Source organism: Phalaenopsis equestris, unplaced genomic scaffold (genome assembly GCF_001263595.1).
Source record: "Phalaenopsis equestris unplaced genomic scaffold, ASM126359v1 Scaffold232764, whole genome shotgun sequence".
Taxonomy (NCBI): Eukaryota; Viridiplantae; Streptophyta; class Magnoliopsida; order Asparagales; family Orchidaceae; genus Phalaenopsis; species Phalaenopsis equestris.
Window position 1 is genome coordinate 158,497 of NW_018250726.1, and position 10,570 is coordinate 169,066.

General features: G+C 34.4%; 1 protein-coding gene across 1 annotated transcript; it reads right to left on the reverse strand.

The window, feature by feature from the left end:
* Positions 1 to 8,538: 8,538 nt before the first annotated feature.
* Positions 8,539 to 9,186, reverse strand: LOC110038405. The gene has a single exon (XM_020743243.1). It carries the CDS (start codon positions 9,043 to 9,045, stop codon positions 8,539 to 8,541), a length of 507 nt encoding a protein of 168 aa, XP_020598902.1. The 5' UTR covers positions 9,046 to 9,186.
* Positions 9,187 to 10,570: the final 1,384 nt, after the last annotated feature.

Sequence of the window (10,570 nt, forward strand, 5' to 3'; positions counted from 1 at the left end):
AGACACGTTGGCGTAGTCCGTTTCGTCATCCGGGGTCGCTCGGACGACGTCGTCGACAATCGGGTCAAAACGCGTCGAAATTCAAATTTCACATAATTTCGACCCGCGATCGATCGTCCCAAGTGGTTTAATCGAGCATTCAACAAGTAGCAATGCAGGCAATGCAAATTGCGGCGATCGGACGCGCGTGGGAGTGCGAATTGTGCAGAAAGCCACCCTAAAGCTCAAAAGGTCCTATATGGATCCTTTTTGGGTTTCCTCATGTTGGTTTCATCCTTCTAAGTGTTAGAAGTCGACACCGCACATGCGAAACTCCAAAAGAGGACGGAAATAGGTCGAACTAAAACGAGGCGGGCACCACTTCTAAGGTTCTAAGATAGTCAAGGGAGGTCCCTAAGGCTAGATCCTAAATCCTAAGAGGAAGACTAGACCTCACTAAAAATGAGGTCAACAGTTATACATGTCACTTTGGCGTGAATGTTATCTGAATGATCTTTGCAATTGAAAGAATTTATTAGGTGATGGTAACCATATGCTTCCAATGGTGATGATGTGGCATCTTTGGTTGGCCAAGTTATTCTTAGGTAACCAGTGCTGCCATTACCACTGGGATTTATGGATGCTGATCTGTGGATATGTAATTCCATGTCATATTCGAGCCCCTACAGCGGAGTGCTCTTCTTGTAGCTTTGAATCACAAAAAAATATGAATTTTGGGAAATGCACATTTAATGCTAGTGGTTATTCCATGGATGCCATTTTGCTGCAGGATGGGATTCTCATTGTTTGTCACTCGTTAATGTTCCAAGGGCCTTAAAAGAATTATTCTATATATGACAAAGAGTTGCTGGCACTCTATTAAATGGTGAAACTTTTTCATGCCAACCTATTGGGGAAGGAACTTATGATGCTCTCATGCCTCGTGCTACTTCAGTTGGATTTTCAATTGAACATTTTAATTTAGAGTTTTATAGAAGAAAATTTTAAGGCAATTTCAGCGGTTAGTTTTTTGAACCACCACAGACAATTGATTCATTGATATTAAATTAATCCATCTGAAGTTTGGAAGGATATGGTGGTCTTAAATTTGGGCTTAAAGTGGAAATGACCTGCTTTAAATTTGATTTCTTAGGCTATCTGAACGATTTTCTTGCTATTTGGAAATGACCTGCTTTAAAAGAAAGACGGGCATTCAATCCACCTCAACATTTTTCTTGCTATTTGCGTTATCCTGTTGTGAGGTTTTCTTACCATTTGGAGCAACCTATGCTCATTTTTTGAATTTTATCAGCAGTCATTTGCTTTTTGCTTGCTAATCTTGCATACACAATACCTGTTGAACTCAAAGTGGTTGTTATTTGCTTGATGTATAATCAGTTGGGATTTGGAAAAAAATATTTTTTTGATTGAAAACTTCCAAAACAATGTCCCCATCAGCATGGCGGCTGAATTATTTGACTATTCTGAAAGTATTTTTTGTTACTGGTTTTATTTATTTTCTTCGGAAGATTTATGAAAGATATTCTTTCATTGTTCATGTGACTGAAGTATAAAGCAGTATGCTGAGGGGAAACTTACATATATTCCACACAATTCTCTTTAATGCAAATTCATTATGAAGCAGCTGATGTATATTTGAAATGAGACTTTATGGTGGAAGAAGCATAGCTTATTCGGTTGTTATGAGTTCCCGAATTACAGATTTTGCTCAACATGGATTGTTTTGCCTTCACATTTATGAGTTGGCATATTGTCATTTTGTTATTTGTACTTTCTTATGAAAGATTGGGATGGTATCAATGCAAAAATTAGAGATTTACATTGATATATAAATGCAAATGACTCCCGCGATATTCATTAATTATACAAATTTTATATCTTTTCTTTATACTTATTCATTTCACTTCTCGCGTTATTATGTGCTAAGCATTAATTTATAAGATTATGTTATCGAAAATATGCTCTAGTAATTGGACAATAACTTTAAAAATTAGATTAATGGTCGCCTTAAATTCTCTTATGGTATTGTGTTTGAAAATAACTTTAAAAATTATCATTTGATTGATTCAACAGGCAACACTTTCAGAAGTATATTTTTTCAAACAGAACGGTATTTATATACCGAAAGGTATTATAGGCATTTGTCAACAGAAAACATTTCAGAACTGCGTTTTTCAAATAAACCATCTCCTCCTGAAACACCAGTTTATGAACAGCTGATTTTCAACGTTGTCTTTTGAACTGAGCTTTTCTACAGCCACAGTCCTGGACAAATTATTCTCCAACTTTTCCTCCTTTTAAGCTTGTTCAATATTCTATGAATCCAAGCATTTTCATCATGTATATAACCTCAAATTTTAAGTGCTTTTGCAAATTTGCAGACAACTGATCTTTTGTCTTTACGTGGTGGAGATAAACTTTTATTTGAGAATTTTTCTAATAAATTGAAAACAAGTATCCATATCATTTGATCATTTATATTAATTTAAACTTTCCTTTTGCGCTTAAGATTTTGAAGTCATCTTCTAAATGATATTGCATGAAAAATACAAGTTGTAGCTGTATATTTTCTTTCATAGTTTGGCAGAGAAATAGTAGATTACAAAACATGAACTTGCTAGTCTTTTAAATCCAACAGGTTCTTTATACTTTTTGTTGATTTCTGAAACATCCATTAATTTATAGTCACTTTTATGCATTGAAGAATTCAGTTGCCTTTAGCTAATACTATCAATAGACATTCCACTATGTTTTTTGTGATATTTTAGATTTACTTACTAATTTCCCATTTGGAAAATTTTGGATAACACTTTCTGATAAAGAAATGCAAAGAAAACACCTACCTTTAAATTAGTTTTTAGGTTACTAAGGTCATTTTAGTCCTCTCATTAAAATACTCATCAATTTTAGAATGTCATCCTCTTAGTACTTGGTTGAGCCTGTAGGCTCATTTTTTAGTCGTGTATATTTTTAACTTGTGCTCGAATGACTAATCCTGGTGGTTGCTCCATCTTGAACTCTCTTATGCGATTTTCTTGGAAATGCATATTTCACTTCCATTTGTAATATATACTCTTTTTCTGCTATTAGTAAGACAATGAGTCCCACCCTAGGGAGAATACTTCTTCTTCTTCTTCATAGTCGATAACAAGTTTTTGTTTGCGAGCTTAAGCCACTGGCCTCACTATGTATTTTTTCTCCCTCTCCTTTTGCATTTCATTTTTCTTTGTAGACAAACTCGACTTCGATTTATATTTCGTTAGAGCATGCATTTCTTCATTCATTGCCTTTATCCTCTTTGTTTCGTTTGAACTTTTCTCATATGTACACAACTTGCAAAAAAGAAAAATTGCTAAATCTTCATCAATATCGATCGTTCAACAAGAGTTATATATGTCTTCGATGAGCTACTTGAATCTTTTGATTCTCATTGATTTGGGTTTTGAGGGTGATGATGTCAAAAAATTATTCACGTTGAATATTTGTGTACATCGTTTCTTTTTCAATAGGAAGAGTCTATTGGTCTTCATTCTTTTAATGTCATATTTACTCTTCATTGAACTAAACATTCCTTTGCTTCATGATCTTGCCTATTATCACCAATAGAATTCTTGTCATAGCCTTATAAACTACACTTATTTTTTGTTGTCAAGCTTTATTTGCTTATTTATTTTATATCTTTGCAAATGTGATGTCTGAAGAAAACTAAAGTGGTTTGCATTTGGCCTACATTAAGTTTGAGTCTGTGTCCTATTTTTTATTCTTCATCGAAACCCAGCTAATCTAATACATCAAATAAGCAACACAATCTCTCCTTTTTTTATTTTTATTTTTTTGCGTGGGAAATTTCTATTTTAACATACTTCAAACAATGTCTAGCATTGTCTTTTTTTTTTTAATCTCAAAAACTTAATTTTTTGTTTGAGGCATGGTAAGCCAATGTGTGATTTTATACTTTTTATATAGTTTTGCATTGTACAATGAGGGGTATTTAACTAATCTATCCGACTTGAACATTTTATATTATAATTTTTTTTCTCTTCAATCAAAATTTCAATTTCTTTCAATATGGTTAATATCTCTTTTTACTCTTTCCGTATGTAAGGGTCTGTTTGGGGCAGCTGTAGCTTATCCAGCTTCTACTGATAAGCAGCTGATTCTGATAATCTGCTGATGAGCAGCTGATCCGGATAAGCTGTCTGACTATTTGGTTTGTGCGTATGAAAAACAGCTTATTCTGGAGAAATGACCATTCTGCCCCTGTTTTGAAAAAAAACCCAAACACAAATCTCCCGAGTAATTCCTACATGACATTCACCAACAATAGCGAGATATCAAAACAACAAACAACCTACAATAATCAAACCAAAAGAAAGACTAAAGCAAATCACCAACCCTAAATCAGGCATCGATTCTTCCAACAGTAAATAAAATTTGCAGTAACTTCAAATTCGAACCAGGAACACATAGAAGAAGATAACATAGCCTAGATTTACCTGTTGCAACGAAGGGTAATAACTGTGCGCAAGATTCCTTGGAGCTTCAACCTACGCTTCTGCCTCTCGTAACATCAATGGAGATCTGTGGTACGGCGGCACTGCGGAAGATGGAGGGAGCGGCTCTGCGGTACTGCGACACTGCGGAAGATGGAGTGCAGAAGATGGAGGGAGCGGCTCTACGAACGAAGATGAAGAATCGTGAATGAAGATGGAGGGAGCGACACTAGGAGCGCCTCGACCATCGAAGGAGCCGAAGGACCGCCGAAGGAGTCCTGAATCGCGAACGAGGGAAGGGGCAGCAGAGTAATTGGGGGCTAAACGCGACCGAAGAATGCGGATCGCGGGTCCAGCCCCGCGATCCGCGTGTAATGTAAAAAAGAAACGGAGTTTTGATAAACGCAGCTCCAACGTGAAACAAACGGGTGAAACAAACGGTGAGGCGTCGTTTTGTAAAACGCCGCCGCATTTATAAGCTGCCCCAAACGGGCCCTAAGTCCATGCCTACTCACTAATAATCATTTATGAGGGTTCAGAAATTTCCAATTTTCACTACCAATATATATTAGAATGTTCTTAATTTTCAGTGGATTGAATTCCACCAATAGAATAGCATTGTCTACGGAATTCTAGTGAAAAATCATCCACAAATAACCTATAATTTCTATCTACTATTATTTATCTAAGAATCATTTTAGTGACTATTATATGAGAATTAGAATGTCTGGCCTAATACTTATTATATATCTTAGAAATTTCACTATACTTTTGTCATAGGTCAACATTATCCATTGAACTTTTTTTTTTTTGTCATTTTGATGCCATACTTAACGGTCTAATGATATACTAACAATCTTTCATTGAGACTTTATTTATGTTGATAAAAGCATGCAAAAATAATATCTTCATCTGAATTAATCTTCAAATATTTTGGCCATCTCATAAAATATTCTCTCATAGATAACTCATCAATTCTAGAATTCTGATCTCTCAGTACTTGCATGAGGCATATAGAGAGACATTTTTAATTTGTAAATCTATTCTTCTTTTCTTAAAATAACTAACCCTAATTGTTGCTCCACATAGATCTCTCTTATGAGATTTTCATTAGAAATGTTTATTCACTTCCATTTAATATATGTTCTCTTTTCACCTGGCAGTAAGTTATTTAGGCTCACATTGATGATAATTCTTCTTCATATTCAATACAAACTTTTTCTTGCACCATTTCCCCACCAATCCCACTTTGTGCATTTCACCTTTACTTTTTGCATTCCATGATGCTTTTGTACGTGTCATTTTTTGAAAGAGAATTATGTTAATATATTTTATTTTTCTTTAAAGCATAAATTTCTTTCTTCATTGCTTTTCTTCACTTAATTTTTTTAGTTTTTTCATGTCAGTGAATTAGAAGCTAAAAAAGACATTGATTTCATATGTGCTATTCATCATTCTAAGTATTAGGTTTTTTTTGTTCTAGAAAAGATTGAAGTAATTTAGTTTCCGTATATTCTTATCATTGAAGATATAAGCTTAGTAATGATTTACGATCACCCAAATATATGAAATATCATGTTTTACTCTTATAAATAATGTGATTATTCACTTGAATGTGCATGTGTTTCATGCCATTTTGTATATTGTTATGTATGGATAGGCGCTCAATGTAAACTCAGCTATTTTGATTATGTGGGATTATATATGTTAGGAGATGATTGTATGATCCTTTTTTAAATAATAATAAGGATAAATATGCTATTAGATAATGACATTATGATTGAGATATGATTTGTTAAATTGTTTAAAATGAGAATGTTGTTATTTATGAAATGGATATCAGACAGGCTATATACTAATCTTTTCCTATACTGTGAATTGTATGGAGGGCCAACTTATGCTATGTTAATGAAAGCATTGCTACTTCATAATAGATTTGAGGCATTTATCAATGACGAAGTATGAAGCCAGTCGCTCCTACATATAAACCTATTCCTTACTGATGTATATGTACAAGGCTTACAAATAAGAATGATTGTTTGTAGATGTTGATGGACGAACTTACAATACTGGTTTGGAAAATACTTATTATACCCTCATTTCATATGCTTTTCATCATTTGCTCATTTGGAATGACATTTATTAATTGCATTCTTTTTATGTCAACAAGGGATATATCGACCATTAACAATTTAGGTACAATGTCATCAATTGAAATAGCTAACATATGGTAGCGACATATCAACCGATGATGAGTTAAATTTTCTATGTATTATTGCTACGGTGTTTCTTAGACAATGATGTAATTATTCATTCTGAAATTTATAAATGTCATTTCATGGTATAGTTTGTCTATATTATGAAATGCTATGCTAATTGCTAGATGCTATATCATACTATAGTAAGCCTATGACTTCAAATGCTTTACATGTGCTATGTCCTATCAATGTAATATCATGCTTTACATGGCTTATACTATTTTTAGCATGCAAAATTGAACAACATTTACATGGTGAACTGAAACCAATAACATTCAGGATATGACATAATGTGACAAGATAATTTGAATAGAATTTTACATGAATTTGTATGCTTTATACATTTCACCTTGCATTAATGTGACAACTTGCATTAAAACATAGTTTAATGCTTTAAATAAAGCCGCACTAATAGTATTAAGATAGCTATTGAGAAAAATGCCAAGCCAATGTAAAATTTACTTGCAGATTAATAAATTGTGGCTATGATGGAGCCTTAGTATGTAATATAAATATATTTGATATTTTATGAAATGAAGTGGAAATAAGGGTCTAACTATGTTATGTCTAGCACAAAGTTGTTGATTTAAAATTTTTAATGTTACGATAATATATAGGGGCATTTACATGCTTACCACCCAATTCCCATCGATTTTCATATCTAGCACCCAAATTTAAATTTTTTACATTTATCCCACTATATAAAATATCACTATTTTAACTTTGAAACGGGGGGTTAAACCTTAATAGATGGCTCTTTTAGCATTTCGATGGCGGGTGCTTAGCCTTTTGATGCTGACCCTTAGGTGGTATTTGGTGGCATCGAAAAATTTACGATAAGAGAATTTATCAAATCCGTTGATTTTGGTCAATTTGCACCGAAGATGGAGTAGATGAAAAAGTGTGAAGTAAATATGTGAATCTGCATTCTAGTTGGATTCAATAAATCCAACTATACTTTGCAAAAGAGACTGAACGGGAAGAAACAAATAGAACATGAGAGATTTTGCTTTAACAGAGAGTTGGGTTTTGTTTTATTTTTCTTGGTGTTTGGCTGGATTTGAATGAAATCTGTGGTTAAATCCTATTAAAAGTGTGCTACCAAGCACCCACTTAGTTTTTTTTCTTTGATGGACTTTTGGTTTTCCATACATGCGCCTTTAGTATTTAGTCTTTGAGCCTCTGTAGCTGCACTCCTCTGTACTTTTTATTTGTTGGATTTTGTAGAGATCATCATAAATTTAACATTATAAATTTGAAGATGAGTTCTTGAACTTCAATTTCAATTTCCAAATTTTATAACTTTTATAGTTGCTAGAGAGCAACAACACAAATTTTAAGAGTTCTTAAAAGACATTGAATTTGGAACTGTAGCCTATAAAAAAATTGGCCTGATGCAGTCGAACTTAGGTGGTATTTGACAGCATATTTAGTCATGAATTTAAAGTAAATACAGTCGAACATCAAAAAAATCATAAATAAATCCTACACTCTGTTAATCAAATTTCACCGCATACCATCTTTTTTTCTCGCAGCCCATCACCTTTTCGATCTAAATCCAGAATTCGGAGACAGACCGTTTGATTAATCCGGACGTAAATCAGAAATGCAGCAAGGAGAATTGCTTTTAAATATAGGAAACGAAAAGTAATTTTTTTATTTTTTCACTGCTGATGTGTGAGAAAAATTAAAAACAACTTTAAATCATCTCGAAATAAATGCCGTATTAAAAAAAGTTTATTAACTTAAAAAATTAAAAGCCATCCAAGCTCAATCTTAATTAGGGTTCATGCCCAATTGTCCCGGCGTTGAGCCCAGTTGGGATCACAGAACAGAAATAGCAAGAGCACAAGATTTGGAACAGCGACAACAAGCAGCGGCGGCACTCTCAACCCCAACCGCCCCCGCCGGAGGCGCCGCATCCCCCCCCGCCGGAGTCGCCGCCGGAGACGCTCTCGAAGCACCTCCGGCTCCCATCTCGCCGGCGCAGGTTCTTCTGCGCAGGAGAGCACCATTGGCGGCGGAATCTGAAACGGGCACTTGCTCCGCCATGAAGCAGTCGGTCGTTCGAAGCCAGTTACCCGACGTAAGAAAAGAGCGGTGGACCATCGGAGAGTTTCCGGAGCGTCGGGTTCGCAGAGGAAGGGAGGATAGTCCCAGCGGAGGAAGCAGGGGAATCGAGCGGCGACGAATAGCTGGGAGTGGAGTGAAGGGGTTTTCGTTGGGTGGATGAGGAGGTGGGTTAGGGTTTCGATACGATCCTCCCATGTCAGCGATCTCTTATCGGCAGTCATCACCGTAGCTTTGAAACGAGCAATGCGCCGGTGATGAAAGCTTGTGTTAGAGATTAGGGTTCGGATCTGGTGGACGCGGAATACAGATAAGGTTGGGAGTTGCCGGCCCGGCTGGCTCTAGATTTGGGTTGGTTTAGTATTAGTAGCTCGTTTCGGTTTTGGCAAGCGGTTTAATATTATAGGAAGTGTTAGCCTCTCACATTATCCAATTTCAAAGCAAAATCCTCATAAATTTAACAAGTGGCTTCCATTGATGTAGAAAAGTTAATAGACCTACCGTGGACTAACTAATCTTAGCTCTTTTAAGATCTAATCAAGAGTACTGCAGATTTAATTTAAATTGAATGAAAATATTTAGTTTTATCGCACATCTCTTCTTTATTTGCTATTTTAAGAAGGATATTTTCTGAATTTATTTTGGTATGTTCGATATTTGATCTGATATTTTGAAATTCTCTTTAGGCTTAAAAATATGAATAACTTTGCGAAGAAATTTTAAGATTATTGAGAGGCATGATGAACCATAAAAAAATCAAATTTCATAGGAGAGATTTATTAAGAAAAGCATATATCAATTGAGAAGATTCCATGAGGATAATATATTAGTTAAGATCTCATACATCACATTGGAGAATTTTTTGAAGGCATAATGTATAACTAAGAAAGTTGCATATCAAGCTCGAGAATCTCGAGAGTCATGTTACTTTTTGTTTAATTCTATAATATAAAATCATATGAGAACTTGTGAAATTTAATAGATCAAACATATACCACAACGTAGAGCACCATGTAATGCATAAGCATTTAAAGTTTAATTATTACCTCAAATTCTCTAAACCATATGTTGCACTTCTCAATATGTATCTTCTTTTAAGACAAATATGGAGTATCATATTTACTCCTTATGATATCCCTTATTTTCTTTGTTGCTTGCCTAGATAGATTGAAACTGCAAAATGAATATTCGTTTGCACTACAAAAATAAACAAAAAAAAGAAAAGTATAAGAAATACTTATAAACTCAAGTATCTTTATCATACACAATATAAGTGTGTGAAGCGGGTGTCTTATAGTCAGCCTGTTTGGTAAGGGTGGATTAACCAAACTAATATGTCAATGGTGACAATGGTATTGTGTTGCGATAGCTAGGATCTCCATAACCTATGCAAGATTGAAACAGGAAGAACTGAGTGATTTCGGCAGGAATCAAGGAATAATAAGTTGGTGAAGTGGTAAGATTAATAATAGTGTTAGTCTAAATTGCAGGATGAGACTCATTATTTTTCTTTTTACTGAATATAGCCATGACTGAGATACAAGGGATGTCATCACCACCACCTGATGTCAATTGAAATAGGACGAAATTATTGATTTGAAAAGTAAAAATAAGAAAAATTAATTCAATAAATATAAAAAAGTAGTGCACATTATTATCATTTAGGATTAATATTAAGAAAATACTCTGATTAATAACAATTTAGATATAATTATATCATTTAAAATAGCTAACATATGGTATGGACAT

Coding starts and splice junctions, on each gene's coding strand:
- LOC110038405 (XM_020743243.1), bottom strand. CDS start 9,045: ATGACTGCCGATAAGAGATCGCTGACATGGGAGGATCGTATCGAAACC.